General features: G+C 48.4%; 1 protein-coding gene across 2 annotated transcripts; it reads left to right on the forward strand.

Moving 5' to 3' along the window:
* Nucleotides 1–2201: 2201 nt before the first annotated feature.
* On the forward strand, nt 2202–24356 carry CAPRIN1 (cell cycle associated protein 1). Of its 2 annotated transcripts, none has more exons than XM_075281027.1 (19): nt 2202–2356; nt 4169–4309; nt 12987–13049; nt 14358–14444; nt 14612–14850; nt 15154–15236; nt 16235–16372; nt 16743–16795; nt 17112–17195; nt 17712–17870; nt 17945–18053; nt 18144–18196; nt 18587–18697; nt 18788–18937; nt 19040–19187; nt 19553–19747; nt 20377–20480; nt 21847–21910; nt 23563–24356. In XM_075281027.1, exons 2-19 carry the CDS (start codon nt 4169–4171, stop codon nt 23625–23627), a joined length of 2046 nt encoding a protein of 681 aa, XP_075137128.1. In that variant the 5' UTR covers nt 2202–2356; the 3' UTR covers nt 23628–24356. The 2 variants fall into 2 exon arrangements, with proteins under 2 accessions (XP_075137128.1, XP_075137129.1); XM_075281028.1 differs by having other exon boundaries at nt 17730–17870.
* The last annotated feature ends 46 nt before the right edge of the window (nt 24357–24402 follow it).

The raw sequence follows: 24402 nt of genomic DNA on the forward strand, positions 1-24402 counted from the left end.
CTTGCAGTTCGCCCACTCCCATTCATTCCTATGGGAGCGAGGTATTCGAAACTCGAGTTTCGAATAGTATTCACTCATCTCTAGACCCTATAACTCCCGCTGGTTTTAAACTGCTGATCAGCCCCAGAGGTAAATCACTTTACTAGAGATGAGCAAACACTGTTCGGATCAGCCGATCTGAACAGCACGCTCCCATAGAAATGAATGGAAGCACCTGTGACACCGGCCGGACGCCGGCAAAACAGTGTTCGCTCCTCTCTACACTTTACGGCTGAGGCCCCACGTTGCGGAAATGCAGCTTTTTTTTTTTTTGCGGTTTTTTGAGCCAAAATGTTTTATAGATCGGTTCCTAGGAGTGGAACGGAATTTATAAAGAGACTTGTTTACACACAGGTGGATCCTATTCATCATCATCAGTCATTTAGGACGACATTGGATCATTCAGAGATCCGAACTGAACTGAGCGGAGTGAGATTACTGCACTGAAGGTAAAGGGGTTGAATGATTTTGCACGCCCCACTTTTCAGTTTTTTATTTGTTAAAAAAGTTTAAAATATCCAATAAATTTTGTTCTGCTTCACAATTGTGTCCCACTTGTTGTTATTACTTTCCCCAAAATTAAAATGTGATATCTTTATGTTTGAAGCCTGAAATGTGGCAAAAGGTTGAAACGTTCAAGGGGCCGAATACTTTCACAAGGCAATATATATATATATATATGTATATGTATATTTTTTGGTTTGTTTGTTGTATTACAGGGGTAGGAAACGTACGGCTCTCCAGCTGTTGCAAAACTACAACTCCCAGCATGCATACTGGCTCTGCTGTTCTGAACTCACATGGAAGTGAATGGGGCTGGAGGGCCAAAGGTTCCTTCTCCCTGTTGTATTCTATCATCTGAGGGGCCACGGGGGAGGGTATTGTGTGATGGATTATTGGGGGGTTAAATGATATTATACGGGGCCACTGCAGAGACATTTGTCCATGTTATGGGCCACAGCAAAGCCTCAGCGGAAAACTGAAGTTCTGCCTCAGCCTCACGCTATGGGCCCAAAGGGCTGCAATATGAACAGAAATCAGAGGCCTCAAATTTATTCCCAAATTCTTATGTGTGAACCTAGCCTTAGATAGCCAGCTGGTCCCACGATCCATGTGCACCACCGGCCCATTCCCATGGGGCACACAGGGGTCCCCCATTCTCATAAAGGTTGGGGAGTCTCAGTGACCAGACACTGATGCCCTACAGGAGTCAGCAGTGAGAAAACCCTTTTAATTCAATAGGGTTGAGCCGATGTTGAGATTTCAGGATCGATTTTAAAATTTCCGATCATTTTCCAGCCGATCCCGATCGTGAAATTTTCTCGATCTCCAATCGGGATCTGATCTTTCCTGATCCCGATCACTCAACCCTAGTCAATGCTTCTCTATGGGAAAAGTCACTTTTAGGTTTGAGATTTCAAAATCTGATCATTTTCCAGCCGATCGCAATCGTGAAATTTGCTCCGATCTTTTCCGATCCCGATCGCTCAACCCTAGTCGGGTTTTAGCCAGATTTTTAGTCGGGTTTTAGCCAAACCTTTTAGCCAGATTTATAAAATGCAACTTTTTGCAAAGTTGCAAAAAACTTATTTCAGCATGTCGCCATTCGCCGGGCCCAGAAACTAATCCAACGCTTTCTCCAGTCAAAAATGCAACAAGTTCTATAACCGGCCGCAATATCTGATGAATTGATTACAAATTAGAGGTTGATAAGACGGATTGTTGTGATGGCGCGATCACAGAGGGGACAGTATGAGGTGACGGGAGGTTGTCACACTCGCACTATTTCCTATCCAGTGACCTATGTCCTGTTATTTCACACTCGAGGAACAGATAATAACAAGGAAGACAAAAACAATGACAGCACTGCCCCTTTAAGGAGAGGGCGTGGTTCAGCAGGCTGTCACAGCATAGCCACGCCCACATTATAGGTATAAGCCCCTCCCCTTCCCTGCGGCCTGGCCCCTGCCTCCTCCTTTCCATTGTCCGTTGAGGCTCACCCCTGGCGCCTGATGCTTCTGTTCCCAGCACCAGCTCCAGACCGACTGCTGTAGAGTCTAGCCGCCCCGGAGCCGGGCTCTGAACACCGCAGAGGAGCGCACGGACTCCCCGGAGAGACCGTCCAGGTCCCGCCACATTTCAGGCAGCGCGGTGGGCAGCCCTCCTCAGGCCCCCAGCTGTGTAAATCCCTCCGCTTCCTGTCTCTCGGCCTCATTAGCTCGGTGAGGCGGCAGTGGCGGCGGCGACTCCTCTCTCAACCTCACACCGCGACCAGCGCTCAGGCCCCGTGACCGACACACCGCGGAGACCCTGAAAGGTGGGGCGGGAGGGCGGCACATCGGGGCCCGGGAAGCGGGGGGACATCCGGGGCTGCGGGCGGCATGATAATGACTTATAGGGGGGATAATGGGGGTTATTGTCCTCGTGGGCGGACGGATCCATCAGTGGGGGGAGCCCTGGACCGACTCCTCTCACTCTGTGGTCGGGATGCCGACCGCATTGATGATCGGTGTCTGTGTGGTGTCAGCGGGCTCTGTGTGGGGGGGACATGGCCATTTAATCCTATTCAATCCGGGAATTAAAACTTTTTTTTTTTGTGTCGATTCTTATTGTCCCCCCCCCCCCCCCCCAAACACTGGTGCGACCAAAATGAGTGAGGACATGATTGGATTAGTCCTGTAATATTAAAGGGATACTCTGGGGGTAGATCTGATGGGGACCGAGTGCTGGGACCCCCACTGATTGTAAGAACGGGGGGGGGGGGGGGGGGGGGAATTTTGCCTCTCCCGTGGTCCCGCTCGCTCATCTCTATGGCGTGATGGTGCACGTCCTATTGATTGGTGGTGGTCCCAGCTGTCGGATCCCCCCCCCGCCCCCAGCTGTCGGGTTCCCTATAGGGTATTGGATTTTTCAGCAGATCTGGCTTGGCCTGCACGACAAATGTAGTATATAATGAATGGGGCGCCAGATAATACAAGGACAAGTAAAAGTTGCTCCCCAGTGGGACATACAGGGTTGCTCCTGAGCAGGGCGACACTGACATCCGGGAACACTCAGATGTCACACACTTGGGTCTGGAAAATCGTCTGATTTATGGACTCCATAAAATAGCGGGAATTAAAGGGGTTGTCCACTTTGTAATATCGATGCCCTAGCCTTAGTATAGGTCATCAATGTTAGAGCTGCGAGGTTCTGACACCCGGGACCCCCCACCTATCAGCTGTTGCTGGACAGCGTGGCTCCTGATAATGTTTACATTCCTGGAGTTGTCCTGCTTGCTCGCTGTCAAAGCGCGGCAGTGATGTTAGATACTGCAGAGTTATCCCATTGTAGTCTATGCAGTGCACATTGTATGGCGAGTGGGCAGACTGGCTCCTGACATGTAAAACATTGGGAGCTGATCTGTGCGGGTCCTGGGTGTCAGACCCTCACATAACTGATGGTCCTGATGTGACAGACATGACCCCTGCAGTGGTGACGCTTCCATGTATAGCACAAGACGATTATGTATTGCAACCATTGCAGCCAGTATGGGCCGCCAGAGCAGCAAGAGATTTAATATGTCATTTTCTATTTAGCATATAACACCTCTCTTCTAAAATGTCAATCCCTTTAAGATCTCACCCATATTCCTGCTGCAGATTTTACCATTTGCAGCACTGCCACCCAGTATGGAGGTCCTAGCCGGGTCCTGCTCTGGAGCAACTTCTACTTTTGTTGGCCATTCAATACAAGTCAATGACCGATGTGTAGTACAACATTTCCCCCACTGACAGCTGATCGCTTTAGGTGCGGGCCTCTAGTGATCAGCTGACTGATAGGGGGTTTGCCCTATAGAATGGCCCCAATTCAGATTATACAGCATGCAAGAGACCGCTCAAACTCAAGGCTGGTATTTGCAAGTAAAGTGTCTTGTCATCTCTTAAACCAAAATATCTCATCCAGCCTTGAATGTAAGTACCGGCCGTCTCTGTCCTTGGTGCTGCTTTATTTTCTACACCGTTTGCACCGATACGCATGCAACGTGTGCACACTTGTGCAATAGTAGGTGTTGGTATATATAAAATTTACGTGACAAGGAGTTAAGTGCACTAGAAAGCTAACGTGTGTGTATATATGTCTTTCTCAGATGCCCTCAGCCACAAGCAGCAAGGCTGTGCCGGGCTCCGGCGAGGCAGCGGCGACTGGTACTGGAAATATACAGAGTGAGGCCATGAAACAGATCCTGGTGGTCCTTGACAAGAAGATTCGTAACCTGGAAAAGAAGAAGGTTTGTAGTCTGCAGGATGAAGCGATATATGGGATTGGTAGTGCCCGCTGTTTACATGCCCAGTAGCAGCCCTGCACACCAGCTGAGCACTCTCTAGAAACTTCTGTGTGTGAGCGTATCAGTCACCCTGCAGGCCGAGTAACGTAATCCCCTGTCATGTGCTGCTGCAATTCTAACCGGTCCCTGCCTTGGAAGTGTCGTCTTCTTTCTCAGGCTTGTTTTAAAGCTTTTCCTGCAAGTAGGTTGGAATCGCACATGCAGGTTTTGGTGCAGATTTTTGGAATCGGAAGGAAGGCAAATACAAAGGAAAGATTTCTACTCCTCCTTGCTCAAGGATCTGCATCATATAAGGTGCATGTGTGATTCCAGCCTTAAACCACAAGTTGTGGGAAATGTGCGTGTTTTGTTTTTTGCAGCGTTTTCTGGTCTCTATTGGCCTTAGTTCACACTGGTGTCATGGATAATGTTTCTAATGGAGCTAGAATATAATATCAGTCCTGTTATAGAGATAGTCCAAGTCCCCTGCACACAAGCAAATACAGTATAGAAGAGTCAGACCATATAATGCCTGTATTTCTCAGTCAGTTTGGAGATCAAGGCTCCCGTCATAGTGATCTTCTGCAAGGTGGGGGGGCGCTTGTCACTGCCAAGTATACAGCATGCAGGTAGATGACTGAGGAGACATTGAAGGGGTCAAGGTGCTGACAGGAATGTTTTGACCCCATCAAAAAGAGGATAAGCAGAGTCAAATCCCCTCCGATCTGATGGACCTGCTGGCCATAAGGATCCTGAAAAAACTGAGTCCAGGCCCCATGGACAATCATTGCAGTGGGTTGTATAGTGTATGGTGGCGGTAACCAGATCTCATCCACCTGCCGTGATATTACCTGCAGCACACAGAGTCTTACGCTGCAGGTTTAATCTAATGCCGCATCAATTATTGCTGCAGGGGGTTGCACGGAGATCTGCAGGGGGTTGCACATAGATCTGCAGGGGATTGCACAGAGATCTGCACAATAAACCCCCTGAGCTGTGTACGGTTTTTCCTGCAGCACTGTACAGAAGAACGCGCTGCAGATTTTCCCTCCAAGTCCCCTGGCTGTGCCTTTTATTTGCCCAAATTTCTCCAAAGCAGCCTGCTGATGTGTTATCTTATCCATATGAAGCCCCCATTTTAGTGGCCGCCCCCTCCCTTTATGGAGTATGAAGAAGCTGAGTAGAGGTTCTCATCCTGGCTTTCCTCTATAGTCTCACTATCAGGGCATGCTGGGATTTGTAGTTTTTGTCCCAGTCTGATACTTTTATGGAGATGCCAGTGTTGTGCCTGCACCCTGTAGCTCGGCTATCTGTCGACATCTCACAAACACTTGCAATTTTTTGGTTTGTATGGTCAGTGCTGACACTGAGTGACTTACCCCTGTGTCATGTGACTGGGGCGCCCCTTTGGCATTGGGGCAGTGACCACTTTGGTAGTATCTGCAGATAACGTGTATATTCTAATGTTGCTGTTGATTTGACCTCTTTGTCCCTCCGCGGGTCGTTGGTTCAGGCATTTAAAGGGTAAGGCCGTCCCTAGGCGAGTAGGGAAATGTGGGAAAGCTGCATTTCAGAAAAAATGCAACAAGCCAGGCGTATTGTTCCCAATAAATGTCGTATTATTCCTACCCCGAGGCGTCTTTGTTGATTTCATCCTGAGCGGCGCTGTACCTGGGGTTAGGAGCTATAGGTTTCAGTTTCACTGTTCATCATCTCCTGCTAAATCCATTCTTAACACTGAAAAATGCATTTCCACAACATCTTCTCGGCCTCGACCCTACAACTTTTCCCTGTAAGTTTTAGGGGATGTCCATTGCTCTTATCCGTTATAGGATGTGTGCACCAGACTTGAATGGTACTAGAGAGAAGCCTCCCCCCTGTGTCTGTTCCCATTGACAGTGATGAAGAGAACAGGGGACTGCGTTCCCCTGAGACCCCCTTGTACATGGGTCAGGGGTGACCGCTTCTCCATTCACTTCTATGTGGCTGCAGGCGCCCCATTGGAGCGATGGTCACATGACTGCACTGCTGGTCTGGGCACATGGAGGGTTTAGGGGGATCCATCCCCCTGTTCTTTGTCACTGGCACCCAGTGATCAAACGTGTGAGTCAGGGCTAAGTGTCCTTAACGGCACAATCCCTTTAATGTCTGTTCTCTTCCTGTGCTGGATAAGAGCAATGGACATTCGATACTGATAATGTGACTCCTCCTAAGTGAATTGTGCTTTGTTGCTGATGTTGCGATGTTAGGGGGCTCACGTGTTTGGCACGTTGTGTAGTTGTATTATATCCGTACAGATGTAGTGTGTAGCGGTGACACAGATCGGCGGTGAGCACACGTCGTGTACAGGTGGCCATATTGTACAAGCCATGGATGTGCACGCTCTGTTTAGGTTTGGATACAAAAATTACAACTAATGTAGAACTACAAGTCCCAGGTTGGTTTCTCATGGCTGCCCATGTCTGGGGTCACGGCTGCGCACCCCGAAATGGCGAGTTACTGCACTTGTTAACCATTACATGGCTGGAACTAAACTGTTACCAAATCTGTCTCCCCCATGGAGCGGTATACAGCGCCTGTACATGGCCAGATGAAGCCCCCAGTGAGGCCATTTTGGTAGTGCGTGCAGGGGGTCCATTAGAAGACATGTAAAGCCCAGGTAGCGCCCCCTGCTGTCTGATATCCAACATGACGGCCAGGGTTGTTATGACAGAAACTCTATAGGAAGTAATGGCTGACTGCCCGGCCCATCACACGATCAGCTGCCTGTGGAACTACAAGTCCGAGCGTGGCCCAGGGAGTTGTAGTTCTGAGTGGCGGGCATGCTGGGAGTTGTAGTTCTGAGTGGCGGGCATGCTGGGAGTTGTAGCTCTGAGTGGCGGGCATGCTGGGAGTTGTAGCTCTGAGTGGCGGGCATGCTGGGAGTTGTAGCTCTGAGTGGCGGGCATGCTGGGAGTTGTAGCTCTGAGTGGTGGGCATGCTGGGAGTTGTAGCTCTGAGTGGTGGGCATGCTGGGAGTTGTAGCTCTGAGTGGTGGGCATGCTGGGAGTTGTAGTTCTGAGTGGCGGGCATGCTGGGAGTTGTAGTTCTGAGTGGCGGGCATGCTGGGAGTTGTAGTTCTGAGTGGCGGGCATGCTGGGAGTTGTAGTTCTGAGTGGCGGGCATGCTGGGAGTTGTAGCTCTGAGTGGTGGGCATGCTGGGAGTTGTAGTTCTGAGTGGTGGGCATGCTGGGAGTTGTAGCTCTGAGTGGCGGGCATGCTGGGAGTTGTAGCTCTGAGTGGCGGGCATGCTGGGAGTTGTAGCTCTGAGTGGTGGGCATGCTGGGAGTTGTAGCTCTGAGTGGCGGGCATGCTGGGAGTTGTAGCTCTGAGTGGCGGGCATGCTGGGAGTTGTAGCTCTGAGTGGGGGGCATGCTGGGAGTTGTAGCTCTGAGTGGCGGGCATGCTGGGAGTAGTAGCTCTGAGTGGCGGGCATGCTGGGAGTTGTAGCTCTGAGTGGCGGGCATGCTGGGAGTTGTAGCTCTGAGTGGTGGGCATGCTGGGAGTTGTAGCTCTGAGTGGCGGGCCTGCTGGGAGTTGTAGCTCTGAGTGGTGGGCATGCTGGGAGTTGTAGTTCTGAGTGGCGGGCATGCTGGGAGTTGTAGTTCTGAGTGGCGGGCATGCTGGGAGTTGTAGCTCTGAGTGGCGGGCCTGCTGGGAGTTGTAGCTCTGAGTGGCGGGCATGCTGGGAGTTGTAGCTCTGAGTGGTGGGCATGCTGGGAGTTGTAGCTCTGAGTGGCGGGCATGCTGGGAGTTGTAGCTCTGAGTGGTGGGCATGCTGGGAGTTGTAGTTCTGAGTGGCGGGCATGCTGGGAGTTGTAGTTCTGAGTGGCGGGCATGCTGGGAGTTGTAGCTCTGAGTGGTGGGCATGCTGGGAGTTGTAGTTCTGAGTGGTGGGCATGCTGGGAGTTGTAGCTCTGAGTGGCGGGCATGCTGGGAGTTGTAGCTCTGAGTGGCGGGCATGCTGGGAGTTGTAGCTCTGAGTGGCGGGCATGCTGGGAGTTGTAGCTCTGAGTGGCGGGCATGCTGGGAGTTGTAGCTCTGAGTGGCGGGCATGCTGGGAGTTGTAGCTCTGAGTGGGGGGCATGCTGGGAGTAGTAGCTCTGAGTGGCGGGCATGCTGGGAGTTGTAGCTCTGAGTGGTGGGCATGCTGGGAGTTGTAGTTCTGAGTGGCGGGCATGCTGGGAGTTGTAGCTCTGAGTGGTGGGCATGCTGGGAGTTGTAGTCTCCCCGCACGTGAGGTGGGCGCAGTGTGGGCTGTAATGGAGGCCGCACGTGTCTCCCCTCATCCCCGCCACGGTATATGGAGCCGCCGCCTCTCTGCTCCCGGAGCCCGGCACCGATCCGGAGAGGCCGCCGCCGGCAGGGCGAGGCCGCAGTCTCCGGAGCGCTGTGCCGGCTCTTTGTGTCAGGCGAGTCCCGGGCGCCGCACATGGACTAGGCCGCGGAAACATGGCGGCTCCCAGTGTGAGGGGAGGGAGGAGGGGAGGCGGCTCATTGTGTCTGAGGAGGAGGAGGGGGCTCCGGGTGCAGGACTACAACTCCCAGCATTGCTGCTGCCTGAGGGGAAGTCTATGGAGAGTTTATTTATATTGTATCATCTTTATAGATAAAACTTAATATTTAACCCCTTAAGTACCAGGATATTTTTATTTTTTTTTAACCCCTTAAGGACAGGCCAATTTTTTTAACCCCTTAAGGACCAGGCTATTTTTTGGTTTCACATTTTCGTTTTTTCCCTCCTCACCTTTCACGAGCCATAACTTTTTCATTTTTCGGTTCCCATAGTCGCATGACGGCTTATTGTTTGCGGGACACATTGCACTTTGTAATGGCGCCATTCACTAGGCTGTGCAATGTACGGGGAAGCCGGCAAATAATTCAGAATGAGGTGCAATTGGAGAAAAAAAAAATGCATTTGCGCCATTTTTATATGGGTTTAATTTTTACAGCGTTCACAGTTTGGTACAAATGACGCGTTACCTGTGCTCTACGTGTCAGTACAAACACGGTGATGCCAAATTTATAGAGTGTTTTTAATGTTTTTATACTTTTTAAAAAAAATGAAAAACTTTGCAAAATAGAAAAATAAAAATTTGTCGCCATGTTCTGACACCTGTAACTTTTTCATAGTTACATGTACGGAGATGGGTGCGGTGTCTTTTTATGCGGGACAAGATGACGTTTCTATTGATACCATTTGGGGAAAGATCTGACGGTTTCATCACTTTATATTCAATTTTTGATAGGAGGCAAAGTGTCTTTTTTTTTTTTTTTTGCCGCCACACCGTTCATAGTACAGGATAAATATTTTAATAGTTCGGGGATTTTGGAGCGCGGGGAGACCTAATGTTTGTTTAATGTTCTTTATTTACTTTTATATCTGATCTAGGGAAAGGGGGGGGATTTGAACTTTTATTTATTTTTTTAATACTTTTAAAAACTTTTTTTTTTTTTTCTTCTTTTACATTTATGATCAGACCCCTTAGGTACCTTGAAACCTCAGGGGTCTGATCGCTCATACAGTACTACAGTATTGCAGTGAATAGCAAAATCACAGCAGTTCTATTAGAGGCTGCCTCCGGCATCGTGCAATAGAACCGATAGGCTTCTGACTGTCATAGCAACTGATCGCCGCCCTTCGGTGACGTTCAGGAGGGCAGAAAATGGCGGCACCCGTGCCGCCTGCACAATTTACACGCTGCGGTCACGTTTGACCGCAGTTTGTAAAGGGTTAACAGCAGCAATCGGTGCGGGCAGGTCTAGGCTGTGTTACATGGAGCTAGCTCAGCTCCTGAGCTCGCTCCATACATCCCCATGCGACTCTTGATGTAATACTACGTCAAAGGTCGCTAAGGGGTTAATATAATTTGTAATAAAAATATTTAAAATGAAATAATGGGCTGTCCTATTCTCTATGTGCACAGGTGACCCCTCCTCACTATTATTATAGGGTATGGCAGACGGCAGCACTACAGCCCCATAGACGTGACTGGAGCCACAGTCATACATGTGCACTAGCCCTTGACATTGCTGGTGGTCCCGGCCGACTGCTGATCTACCTGTGGTTGGCGGTCTCGCTTTTAGTTGTTGGAATGGGTGATCTGTGTCCAATCCTTAATTCCTCCTCATTGCATAACCACATTAAGGCCTAGTTCACATCTGCGTTCAGGGAGTCTGCTTGGGGTCTCCACTGAACAGAATCCTATACACATTAGAAATCCGTTACCTGGAAAACCCGCAGATTATAATGGAGTCCTTATGGTTTGCAAAAAAAACATCCGGAGAGAGAAGTCCTGCAGGCAGCCCTCTTCTCTGCGCTTGTTTTGTGTGGAAACCACAGCGACTCCATTATAGTCATGGGGTCCACGGGTTTCCGTAGGGAATTGTTTTTTAATGTGTTTAGGTTTCCATTCTGGGGTCCCCAAGCGGACTACCTGAATGCAGATGTGAACCAGGCAGAAGGATGCCATGCTTAAAGAGGACCTTTCATCAGATCAGGCACATGCAGTGTTATATACTACTGGAAAGCTGACAGTGCGCTGAATTCAGCGCACTATCGGCTTTCCCGGTCTGTGCCCGGTGTAAAGCGCTATCGGTCCCGGGACCGTAGCGCTTTAGTGTCAGAAGGGCGTTTCTGACAGTCTGTCAAGAACGTCCTTCTGCCTTGCGGCGCCTATCTCGCTGTACTGTGGAGGCCCCCCCCTCCTCACAGTGCTCGTCCATAGATGAGTGTTATCAGGAGAGGGAGGGAACGTTCCTCCCCGCTCCACAGTACAGCGCTATAGGCGCCGCAAGGCAGAAGGACGTTCCTGACAGACTGTCAGAAACGCCCTTCTGACACTAAAGCGCTACGGTCCCGGGACTGATAGCGCTTTACACCGGGCACAGATCGGGAAAGCCGACAGTGCGCTGAATTCAGCTTTCCAACAGTATATAGAACTGCCTGTGCCCAATCTGATGAAAGGTCCACTTTAAGGATGGCTCCGTTCACACCACACCCCACTGACGTCATGAATTTAGTGGGGGCGGAGGTGTTTGGTGTCAGGGCACCTATAAAGTGTATTACACTGCTGGATATTCCAGGAAAATCCCTCTATCATCCAGCGCGTTTCAGTTCTCACTTGTGCACAGACTATGCTGTATTTGTTGGCGGTCATGGTGGTGGTGGTGGGGGGGATACTTGGCAGGTATGTGGTTATTGGGTCCTATAGACGTAGCAATGTCTGAAAAGACAGAAGTGGTTGTATATGTCCGAGCACCTGCTCCTGATACACTGCAGAAGCCTTAAAGGGAATGTGTCACCTGAATATGCCTTTAAAATCCAGTCATTTTCACACTGTAATAGGCTGACACTTGCCAATGCTGTAGGGGATTTCTTTGCAGCAGTCCCCTCATTTACATCAGACAGGATTGAGTCTGCACCAGACGACGGCCGCCTAAGGCCATGAGACTGCTGTAAATGCAAGTTATATCAGCGGGATCACGTACAGAAATAGAAAGGCTTCCCCACTTCAGTACTGGACAGCTCTTACTATAGTCTGGACTCCATGATGTCTGGGGAAAAGGAGATCAGGCTGCACAATTCAGTGTGCCCTGTATGGCAGACATCATGGCAGCCCCGGGACCGCTGAGGGGAAACCTGCAGGATACAAGTCATGTCCTGGCTGAACATCGTGTTACTTCTCACACACTCAGCTTGGCAGAGGTTGCTGCAGGGTTAGTTAGACTGTAAAGTAAATATTAATTTAGAGATCTGCAACTAATGAAGAGGAGAAGTAACCGGTGGCGAGTAGTAAAGCGGATACATCTACTTACAAGAGCTTAGTGTTTGGGCCTTGTCCGTAGTCGTGGGCATGTACAGCGCTCTTCGCTATGTTGTCGTGCCCTATAGGACTAGTCAGAAGATTTGGCTACTTGCAAGATTTTTATTTCATTACTATAAGCTGCCATGTGTCTTAGAGGGTCATTGTTTCATACTGATGACCTATCCATCCTTTGGGGCCGATAAATCCCTCAATGGCTGCCATTTTGGCCAAATGTGTTCAAAACCAAACCCAGCCGCAGTGGCCAATGGTCTCCTGACTTACTTGACAGTTATTGGGGTACAGATGGGTTGCGGAGTTGGATTTCGACATGGCTGATACTTTTGAGGGGAGACAAACCAACACCAGAGGTGTCTAGCATCGGTCGCCTCCCCTCGCCCAAAACCCATCCAAACTTGGCCACGTGTGTTGGGGTTAAAAGGAATAGCTGGTGACTGAGCGTTAGGTTGTTGGTTGTCTTTGTATGAACGTACAGACACCCTGCTATTCTGTACAGCGTATTTGGGTACATCAGATGTAATGTTATGGGGCTGTCCAGTCACTTATAGTTATCACCTATTACTGTTTCTATACCACGCCATTGTATCTGTAGGTGATTTTAGACGGGTTCCCATGTTATGTAGCAGGAAGTAAAAATCATCTGCCTCTTGTGAAGTCTCTATGTTCTAGTACATGTGTAGGATTAAACATGCCTGGACCCGGCTGGACCCTTATTGCCTGTGTCCAATGGGAAGCTTCAATGTGCAGCCTCTATAATTGTATATAATGTCTTGCAGGGCAAGTTGGACGACTACCAGGACCGAATGAACAAAGGAGAACGGCTGAATCAGGACCAACTGGTGAGTACAGAAATGACCGCATTGTAATAATATTTTATTTCTATAGCGCCAACATATTCCGCAGCGCTGTACAATTTGTAGGGTTCAAATACAGACAGAAAGATACATAACAAAGAAAGTCATTTCACACAATGGGACTGAGGGCCCTGCTCACAAGAGCTTACAATCTATGAGGTAGAGGGGGTGACACAAGAGGTAGCAGGGGCGGTATTGCTTATACAGGGGTCAGATAATTCTGTAATAGAGGTGACTGTCATTACACAAACATAAAACTGTATGAGCCGTCACCAGTCGTGTCCTGTAACATGTGGATGGAGCTTGGACCTATAGAGTTAGCCTGAGATGACATCATATCATGTGGGGTAATGTGGGAGCGGGGACAGAGGAGGGTTCATTTTAGGGAATCTAATTATAGTACGGAAGGGTTTACATTAGGAATTGTGATCGGCCTGTCTGATAAGGTGTGTTTTTACTTTGCGTTTGAAGCTGTAGAAATTGGGAGTTAATCTGATTGTCCGGGGTAGAGCATTCCAGAGAAGTGGTGCAGCTCGGGAGAAGTCTTGTATACGAGCGGGGGAGGTTCTGATAATAGAGGATGGAAGTGTTAGGTCATTGAGTGAGCGGAGAGCACGGGTTGGGCGGTAGACTGAGATGAGGGAGGAAATGTAAGGATAGGACCGCGTGGCTCGTGGTCGTTGTAGGTGTCACAGTCTACAGTAGTGTGGATGACATTTGCAATGACAATTTTGCAGCAGAAGGCATTTGGTTGACACTCGGGGACATCCAAAAGCCTTCTGTGACGTACTCTCATCTATGGGGGGCTCCTGAACCATTCTGTTCCATGGATAGGACCTTCTCTATAATCATGGGAGACCTTTGCCCTGAACATTTGCTTTTCTGCACTAGGCCTTACTGACCCGAATGAGAAGGGTCTTACCATCTGAGCAGCTCCGGCCTAAAGGATAATTGTTCATCCGCTGCTTTAATATCAGCCCTGGCTTTAGTGTTGAGAAATCGGTTGCAATGGACATGAGTGGAATAACTTTGCAGCAGTTTCACTTTGATATTGGTATCGGTTTCCAGGAAGCTTTGTGGCTTGTTCTCCATTCTCGCACACTAGTTCAGTCTCGGTCACCAGAGCTCCCATAATGCACTGCTCTCCTGTCTGTACAGTCCATAAAACCCCTCATGAAATTTAGTTGTACAAGATAAGATAAAGGTTCCCATAAAAACTGCAGCAGCTCGGTCAATGGAATATTGTGAAATGTTTTGGAGCAGAGTTCACGTTTATGTTTCGTCTGTCCTTAGGATGCGGTGGCGAAATATCAAGAGGTTGTAACAAACATGGAATTTGCTCGTGAGCTTCAAAGAAGTTTCATGGCTTTGGGGCAAGATGTAAGTAATTGACTTTACCCGTACTACCAAGTTCTTACATTGTGGCCTCTTTACCTGGAGGGTGCCCAGGGTGCGACCACCATCTGATATGTCCTATCCTAAGGAACTAGGGCCCCGCTCCAAACTTTAACCCTTATTCTAATGGATACAACATTACTCCATTTTAGATTCAGAAAACTATCAAAAAGACGGCTCGGCGGGAGCAGCTCATGCGGGAAGAAGCGGAACAGAAACGTTTAAAGACGGTGCTAGAGCTCCAGTTCATCTTGGACAAGCTCGGCGACGAGGAAGTCCGCAACGACTTGAAGCAAGGTGTAAACAGCGTTCCGGTTTTGTCGGAGGAAGAGCTGAGCCTGTTGGATGAGTTCTACAAGCTGGTGGAACCTGATCGGGACCCAACTGTAAGGTGAGATGGAACCGGTTTGGATTTGTTTGGACAGCCGTGTTCTGTGGGGTGCAATGCAACTACCCCCAACTGAAAGGGTCTGTGGGACCCCCACAGATCAGCTGTTTGAAGGAGCAACGCTCTCTGAATGGCAGCTCAGCTTCACAGACAATGCAATGTCATGTTCATCAGTCACAGGACCTGTTGCTGACCTGTAATACCAGGCATGGCCACTGTACAATGTGCAGGCCCCTGTCCTGTACAAATTGGTTACTTGAAGATGTAGGAACCTAAAATGTGACCACCTTCCTTCTTTTTGATTAGGTTGACGGAGCAGTATGAACAGGCGTCTATTCACCTGTGGGATGTTCTTGAAGGAAAAGACAAGGCCGTCTGTGGAACCACATGTAAGACTTGTGTAGATCGTGTGACTGGGGGAGGGGGGATCAGCGTCTCCTCCAGAAATGTCCATTTGTTGGGCCCTCTTTAGTCTATGACGCTGCCGTTGGCTGTGTTGCCTTTTCTGTCTCTTCCTTAGTCAGCAGTGACCCGGGCGCGGTGCCAGCTCTGCCCTCTCAGCAGTATTGTTGCTGATGCACACAGCGTGCCCTCTTTCTAGAAATCCGATTAGAAGCTGATAAGTTCATGTGTTCCTGGTCAAAGGCAACAACTCTGCTTCATTTTGAAGGTTTCTCTTCAGATGGCAGTGCTGAGGTTCTGGCCTCCATTGGGTTCACTTCACAACCCTTCCTTGCCGAATCTCGGGGTCATGTGATATGAGGGGGTTTCGCTGCCTCCTCTCAGGTTTCACAGATGGGTAGGTTACCTTGACTATGAGGACTGGCTTTACTTTAAGCTTCCAGCCTCCTTATCAAAGGTAACTACCTGCCTTTGTAACCTGGAGAGAAGATGGAGTTCCCTGGGGACCTGGTGTCCCTTACTATCCCATGACCCAAGGTCAGAACCCTCAGGTCAAGCATGGCGGGCGAAGGGAGTAAAATGGAACTCCCTTGTAAGGACTGGTGGGGACTTAGCAGCTGCAGCATATAAAGGATCACACCCTTTGTTCTGAGAATTCACACAAACTTCAAGCAGATGCTTTAGCGCCTTGTGGTAGCCATGATGGTCAATCTGGGCCATTGAGTCTTTTAATCCTTTCGGATGACTTTAGTCCCACAATGTCCTGGGTGTACACATGCATGTTCTCTATAGGGAGAGGGGGCTAAGCGGCTGCCTGACCCCAGGTATGGGTTATCAAATTGAGCAAAGGGTCAGATATGTTGAAATTCAGTATCTTCCTGCTCCCAATATGTGTCGGCACAGCACTGTACACACAACATGGTTGCATTTAGTCTCTGTATAGTTACACATGTGAGCTGATAAGGGCTTGTCTTTGTTTTTCTAGATAAAACCCTGCATGATCTTCTGGATCGCGTCCTTCAGAGCGGATATTTTGATAGCCCCCAGAATCATCACAATGGACTGTGTGAGGAAGAGGAAGCCCTTGCAGTGCCGCCTGCAGAAGAACAAGCGCCGGAGCTTGGTAATCCTTTCATGGCCGCGTCCACTACTCTGCCATAGTGTGTGTTATTAATAGACGGATGATCTATTTGTAGAGCACTTAAGATATTGATGGGCTATCTTTACAATAAGTCATCAATACCAGATCTGTCCGGGATTACTTCTGGCACCCTGCTGACCAGCAACTAAAGGGGCTGTGGCAATTTCACTAGCGCCACATCCATATATTTGGGTTTTGTGGCTCAGGCCCATTCTCTTAAATAGAACTGAGCTCTGGAACCAGGCTTATACATATACACAGGAATAGGGGGGTTGTACCTTTAAATTTGGAAAGTGCTTTGCATATATTTTTTTTTCCTGGAAATAAATATTATTTTCCCTCTTCCCCTTAGAACCCGAAACTGTGGAGGAATATGCTGAGCCCACTGAAGTAGAGTCCACTGAGGTAAGGCTCGCAATGCGTTCTCTTGGCTGACTTGCTGATGCCGGTGGCGCACTAGACAGCAGTCAGCAGTTTGGGGATGGCGCTGTCTTGCCCAGCAGTTGGCGGGGGGGGGATAATGTCTCTCCTGGCATACTACTCTATGGCTATTAGTTCAGTACCTGCAGCTTGTCTGATGCTTTCAGGTCTGGTTGCTCCCGTTTCCTCCTATATAGTCTTGACTTTCATGTTCTTTCCGCTTTTTGCTCTTTTGATCCTCCTGTACAATTACATTCGTCGGCCTCTACAGCTTCTTTTGTGCTTTCATTTTCTCCTACAGTTTGTGAACAGACAGTTCATGGCTGACAACCAGTTCAGCAGTGAGAAGGAACAAGTCGATGACTGGACAGTAGAAACTGTTGAAGTAAGTGACTGACTCTTCCTACGCCCTCTTATTTCGGAAAGTCCTGAGAAGTAACTTGTCATCATCTTCTTGGTACAAATTTAGTGTTTTCTTCTTGCACTTGGTGCATTCCCATGTCTACTCTATCACTATGTTCCCCTGGCAAGATGACTTGCTTTCTGCATGCTTTCCTGCACAGCACCTTGCCAACCAAGCCCTCACACATTGTTGGTTTCTGTTCATGTTTCCAAGGGCAGGAACAGAACCCATTCATCTATATTCACGCATCCCATTACTTTTCTCCTGCATATTATTCCACAGGAAAAAAAAATCAGAAGCCTGCACTGGCTTGTTTGCAGCTCAGTCCCTTTCAAGTGAATGGGACTGCATTGCAATACCAAGCACAAACAAACAAAAAAAGCTGTGTTTCCACAACATAGGCCTCAGACTAAATGAGTGCCATCTTGTGTGTAACTTAGCGGGTGCAGGAGCCAACAGTTTGGTTTGTTACATCTATGATTGTACTTTTGTTTAAAGGTTGTGAACTCTCTCCAGCAACAGCAGGTGGCATCCCCTCCGAATCCCGAGCCCCTCCAGCTAAACGCTATCCCTCAAGTTCAGCCTGACCCCATTGTCCGAAGGCAGAGGGTTCAGGATCTGATGGCCCAAATGCAAGGTCCCTACAATTTCATGCAGGTTAGTAGGAAGCCTTTCCTTGCAGCAGATATTGCAGCACTTGTCAGACACTTACATCAGTTCTGCCTTCCTAGGATTCTATGTTGGACTTTGATAACCAACCAATTGACCCAGCCATTGTATCTGCACAACCCATGAACCCAGCGCAAAGCTTGGATCTGCCACAGATGGTTTGTCAGCCCGGTGAGTGAACTTGAGATATATAATAATTATTATTATTCACTGTTAATGAACAGACTGTTGTGCAACTAACCTTCCTCTCTCTTGCTCTAGTTCACTCTGAGCCCCGGCTATCCCAACCCAACCAAGGTCCAGATAGCACGCAGGTGAGTTAATGCTCGCAGTTAGGACGTGGTGATCTTAGCCTGGCTTTATTTTGCTTACCTGATCTATAGTCAGATATTAGCAACTTATTAATTTGCCTCCACATTTGTCTCCTCCGCGGACAGCCCTGCTGTATTGAGGCTGGTGGAGAGGCATGTGATGTGACCCTTCCCCATGGTCGCTCTAGATCAGGGGTAGGGAACGTACGGCTCTCCAGCTGTTGCAAAACTACAACTCCCAGCATGCATACTTGCTCTGCTGTTCTGGAAACTCCCATGGAAGTGAATGGAGCATGCTGGGAGTTGTAGTTTCACAGCAGCTGGAGAGCCAAAGGTTCCCTACCCCTGCTCTAGATCCTGTTCTTACCTAGATTTGCTTTACTTCTTTTCAAGGTTTCTTTGGTATCTTCCACTAGCGAAGGCTATCCTGGTTCTGCACAGATGTACCAAACATCTCATCCCACAGAACAGAGGTCCCCAAAAGATGCCTTGGAGCAAATTCAGGTAGCGTACCGCCATGCTGCCGTCTTCAAAAGCCCTCCTGCCCTTTTCTCTTTGAAGACCCTTCTCTAAAGCCACTTGTCTTATTTGCAGGCATCTCTCACCTTAAGTACAGACCCCACACAAACTTCCTCGTCGCTCACCGCTGCTTCCCCACCTCAGGTGTTTCAGACTGGGTCCAACAAGCCGCTGCACAGCAGTGGTATCAATGTGAACGCTGCTCCATTCCAGTCCATGCAGACGGTAGGTTTATCATATTAAGATGGCGGTGGTATGAACAGGCTAACCTGTACACTTTGTAGATGTAACGGCCACAGCTTCAATGTATGTGTCTTTGTACCGTAGGTATTTAATATGAATGCGCCTGTCCCTCCTGTGAATGAGGCCGATACCCTGAAACAGAACCAATACCAAGCCGGTTACAATCAGTCTTTCCCTGGTCAGCCTCACCAAGTGGAACAATCTGAACTTCAACAAGAGCAGCTACAAACAGGTAAGATGGCCGCCAATGTCCACTAGGTTGGAAAGAACCAGTCTCTTGTAATGGAGGTTTAAACAGATTTTCCAGGATATGTATATTGGTGACCGATGCTTGGGGTAGGTCATTGATATGTGATCAGTGTTGGACTCCCACCGATCAGCTGGCCGCAGATTCTACCTTGTGCGGATGTCCCAATGGGACCGAGCTGCCAAGCACAGCTGCTACAATATGTATGGGGGTGTTTGGCCTAAATGCTGATTGTGGGGGTCCTGGGTGTTGGACCTTCGCCGAGGGGTTGCACCACTATCAACTGTACGGTTTTTAGACTTTCCAGATACAATTTCAAGCCTTGCTTTTTATCCTTCACATTGTTTTAGTGGTAAACCCTTACCATGCAGCATCGGACCAGTCTCACCAAGCTACGGCTGGGCATCAGCAGGCACAACAGCAAAATGCCGGATTTCCTCGCAACAGCCAACCCTTCTACAACAACCGAGGGATGCCCCGTGGAGGACAGCGCGGCAGCAGGGGTTTGATGAATGGATACAGAGGGCCGTCTAATGGCTTCAGAGGTACGTCCTGGAACGTGGCGGATCACTCGGATGTTTATGATCTCTTTATATAGGGGCTGTCTCCTTTAAAACCCTGTGACCCACCCTAGCTCTCCCCTATCTACAGGGTGAGAGTTAGATGTCTGATCGCTGGGGGAGTTCTTGTCTGGGGTCTGCAGCATTCAGTGAGGACTCATATTGTCCCGGTTGATACTTAGATTTCAGGGGTCTACAACTTTTGCACTAAACCTCCCAGCATGCTCTGTCAACTTATATAATCGTGGGTTCCAAGATCAATAGAGCAGGTATGACTTCTGGGAGCTGTAGTTTCACAATGGGTGGAGAGCCAGGTTGTTGGCCTCTGCCATATGTGGACGTAGTGTGGTGTACAAGCTCGGGCACCGCTCTACTCATTTACATGGGGCTGCTAGAGAACCTTAAAGTCCCCTTAACGTGAATGGCGTGGTGGCAGAGCATGCACACCTCTGCTCCGTTCACATAGAGCACATTTGGACACTGTTAGCTCCTGTTCTCCTCATTGCTGGGGGATGGGGTAGCTGTGTCCTCAGCCCATTTAATGAGGTTTGTACTTGGTGTTACTTTCTCGGGTGTGTCAGACTTACTTAATCTTCCATCTTCTATGCTCGCAGGAGGTTATGATGGCTACCGCCCTGCCTTCTCCAACACTCCAAACAGCGGTTATTCACAGCCACAGTTCAACGCTCCCCGGGATTATACCAACAACTACCAACGGGTAAGTGTTACTTAGGAATAAAATGACTGGAGACGTCTTTAAGTGGTGCTTATTAGAAGACCTCTTGATATGTCAACCGTTTTTGTTGGAGGTTCGGGTGTTAAGACCCCCCCCCCCCCCATTCACAAAATGAAAAGGGGGAGAGTTTACTAACCCATCTATGTCAATTTTCTGGCATGATGGGTATAAATCTGGCACATATTTGGCATACACAATGTGGAGCATGTTCTTTTTGTGCTCCGTTCACTATTTTTACTAGAGATGAGCGAACAGTAAAATGTCCGAGGTTCGATATTCGTTTTGAGTAGCACCTCAATATTCGACTACTGAAATTGAATATCGAACCCTATTATAGTCTATGGGGGAAAAATGCTCGTTTCAGGGGTAGGCAACATTCGATCAAATTATACTTACCAAGTCCACGAGTGAGGGTCGGGCTGGATCCTCCGAGAAGTCTTCTCCGTGCAGCGTCCCCGCGGCATCAGGCCTGGGCAGAGCCGACTGCGCATGCCCGCACTACAAGCCCGATGCCTGGCAGAGTGAATGAAGAGCCGGAAGACGCCGTGGGGACGCTGCATGGAGAAGACTTCTAAAGGTAGGAGGAGAACCAGCGTTGATTGGCCGACTGTATAGCATTCGGCCAATCAATTCTGGTTCTGCATTGAACTTTTACATTCGAACAGCGAGTACTACTCGCTCATCTCTAATTTTTACGAAAGCGGGTGGAGAACAAGGCTGGCCAGGTGTAGGACACGTTACTTTACTCAGTTCCAGACATCTATACTAGTTTCTTACTGGCATAGAGTTCAATTCAGATACTTCAAAGTGGAAATCCAGCACTCAACTTATATAGAGTTCAATTCTCCTACTAGTTGGGGACTTTAAGGTCCGCGTATAGAATGCCAGTCTTTATAAATGACCTAGGAATCGTTGCAATCCTGGTGCGTGTATCCAAGGGATACTGATCGGAAACTCTGGTGTTCTGCTGATCCCTTCTGTTGATTGGGGTATTTTCAGCACCCACGTCCCATCCGTATGACCCTTGAGGGGTTTGGGGCATCTTGGGATGAGATCATTGAATGATCATGTTTGAAGGCTAGGGCTAAAGCAAGTTGCAAAGATTGCTAGGGCATACTGGGAGTTGTGGTTTGCAACACCCATGGGGTTAGAGGTAAAGTGCAGATTGTCCTCCAGCACCACACTGGAGCCCCTGACCTAATACTTGGGGTAGGACCAGGAGGTAACGGAGCGCCGCAGGTCAGAGAAGAAATCTTCCCTTGGCACGGCGATGAATGCAGGAGGACTCTCGCACGTCCATGGTTGCCAATCCCTATAAAACTAACCTGCCGTCTTCTCTCTTCCTCAGGATGGCTACCAACAAAACTTTAAGCGTGGCACTGGACAAGGAGGTCCTCGGGGCGCCCCTCGAGGTAATTCTCAAGCGATGCACTCCTAATACAGCTTCCAGGCGTCATGGCTTCAAGCCTGAGGAGCAGAAGGAATATTTTATCCCCTACAATAACATCCCTAGATAACGTCGGCCATCACAAGTCTCCCACAGCATCTAGTGAGGTGTAGTAAAACTCTCGGGTGCTGAGCGAGACGTTCCGCCTTTTTTTGTTTTTTTTCTTTTTGTATAGGATCCATTGAAATCCGCAAAGCATCAAGTTAGCACTCGGTCATAAACTTTGCCTTTTGCTAGAGTGACTTGGCTTTTTTTTGTTTTTTTTCTTTTAACAATCTCTCCTGAAAACTTGAAGTTTTAACTTAATTTTTTTTCTGTAAACTTTACTTCTTTTTTTTTTCCCCAACCAAGATGGGGCTGTGTACATTCATCATTATATATATTTTTTTCCATTTTAACTTTTGCAAGCGAAACTAAATAAAAAAAAAAATTGTTTTTACCCCCCTGCTATTAAAATTCTCCCTCCAAAAAAAACAAAAAACAAACTCAAAACTTGTGAATTGTTGCTTGAGTTTCAAATAAAGTTGTGTTAACGTCAACTGCAGAGTTCTTTGTGGTCTGTTGTTTTTTTAATTAGCTCTGCTGCGCACTACACGATCCCCGAGCGAGGCGCGACTGGGTGTAGACGGTAGATTTGCGGGATGTTAGGGCCACGGAGTAACGCTGCGTAAACTCGTGTCAGAGTGAGCGCTTCCAAACAGAATCCCATTGATTTCAGTGGGTTCCGTTTAATGCTTGTAACAGATTGAAGTCAATGGGTTAAAAAGTCTTCCATTGATATCAATGCGTAAGACGGAACCCATTGAAGTCAATGGGATTCTGTTTAGAAGCGCTCACTCTGACACGTGTTTACGTGTCAGAATGAGCGCGGCGTTACTCCGTGGGAATGGGCCCTTACGTTACAAACTTTAGCACGCATTCACATGGAACAGATCACAAGAAGTCAATACAGTGAATTAGCAAATTCTGGCTTGCAAAAGAGTAATGCTGGCCCTTTAAACGGATCCCCCAGTGCCCGTATCCATAGACGTAGGGGTCTCCCTAGTAGAATACGGCTCCCATACATAGATAGATGTCAGGACTGGCCAACTACCTTGAGCATATGGCGCCCATCTGACTGGTTGGGATTAAGGCTTTGTGCACACAACTGAGTGTTTCCTGATATTTTATAGGATTAGTTCTCTGAATATCAAATACTCCGTTGCGTTCATGAATCCTAAAACACCGGGTTCACGTCTGTCGCAGTGTCTGCACAAAAGTCCTGACCAACACCCCAGGGACTTCATTACAGTCAATGGGGGTCCCTTTAGGCTCCATTCATGTCCGTCATAGAACAGATCTAAATGTTTGTCCTTCTGGTTTGGACAAAAACAAACGCACAGGTGTGAACCCTAGCGTGAGGGATCGGGATGAGCCCCGGTTGGGGGTGTCTAGTAGCTGCTCACTCCTCTCCCCATTGAGTCAGATGACTTTATTCCTGACCTCTATTGAAGGTATAGGTGCGTCTAAAGCCAAACTCTATTACCAATGAAAGGAACTAGTTAAATTCTACATAAGGTTTTTTTTTTAGATTTTTATTTTTTAGCATTTTTAAAGAAAGCTATTTCGTTTTTTCAGGTCGCGGAGGGCCCCCAAGACCTAGCAGAGGGATGCCACAAATGACCAGTCAGCAAGTCAATTAACCCGCTGGAAGGAAGCCTTGCACACCAGCTGGTGGCTAATACAAGAAGTTACCTTGTTTTTTTTGTTTTTTTCCCCCCTCCCCCTGTTCCTTGCCAGGAATCCTTACTGATGAGGGGACTGTTTTCTTGTTGCCTGGTTTGTTATGAGACGACATTTGTCAGCTTTCTATTAACTGGATATGCAAACAACCTTGAATCCACATGCTGCATGATCTTCCTGTACGTCGGTGAGAAGTCGGGGACGGCCTCGTGGTCTCTGGCTCTGAAGGACACATTCTCATAGTTCTCTGGTAACATAACCACTGCGGGGGCTGGAGATGATGGGGGCGTAGTCTCTTCCTCAAGGCGCCCCTTTAAGGCCCAGGCATAGGGCTAATAGCGCATCCTCTGGGCAGCTCTAGACATCTTGTCGTCCATCTGTTGTCATATGAAGGGGTTTTTTGTTATAAATTTTTCACTTTCCGAGTTGGGATTTTTGGGCAGTACAAGTACGTTAGGGACTTGCGGGTCTAGTGTTTGGTTTCTGTTGGCATTTGCAGGGAGCGTGTGCGCCACGTTGGGTAAGTCGCATCCTCGCTGCTCTGGGCTTCGTTGGGCATCAGTTCTTCATCTGGGTTACCACTCTGTATCTGCCATTTGTGGTTCATTCTTTCCCTGTGAAGGAGAGCGGGCATCCTGGCAAATGACGGATCAGTTGTTGGCAAAGAAGGCAAATAAAAACATGTTTATAAAAAAAATAAATGGCCGAGTGTTGTGGTGCGAGTCCGGATGAGTG

The sequence above is a fragment of the Leptodactylus fuscus genome, chromosome 7 (genome assembly GCF_031893055.1).
Source record: "Leptodactylus fuscus isolate aLepFus1 chromosome 7, aLepFus1.hap2, whole genome shotgun sequence".
NCBI lineage: Eukaryota > Metazoa > Chordata > Amphibia > Anura > Leptodactylidae > Leptodactylus > Leptodactylus fuscus.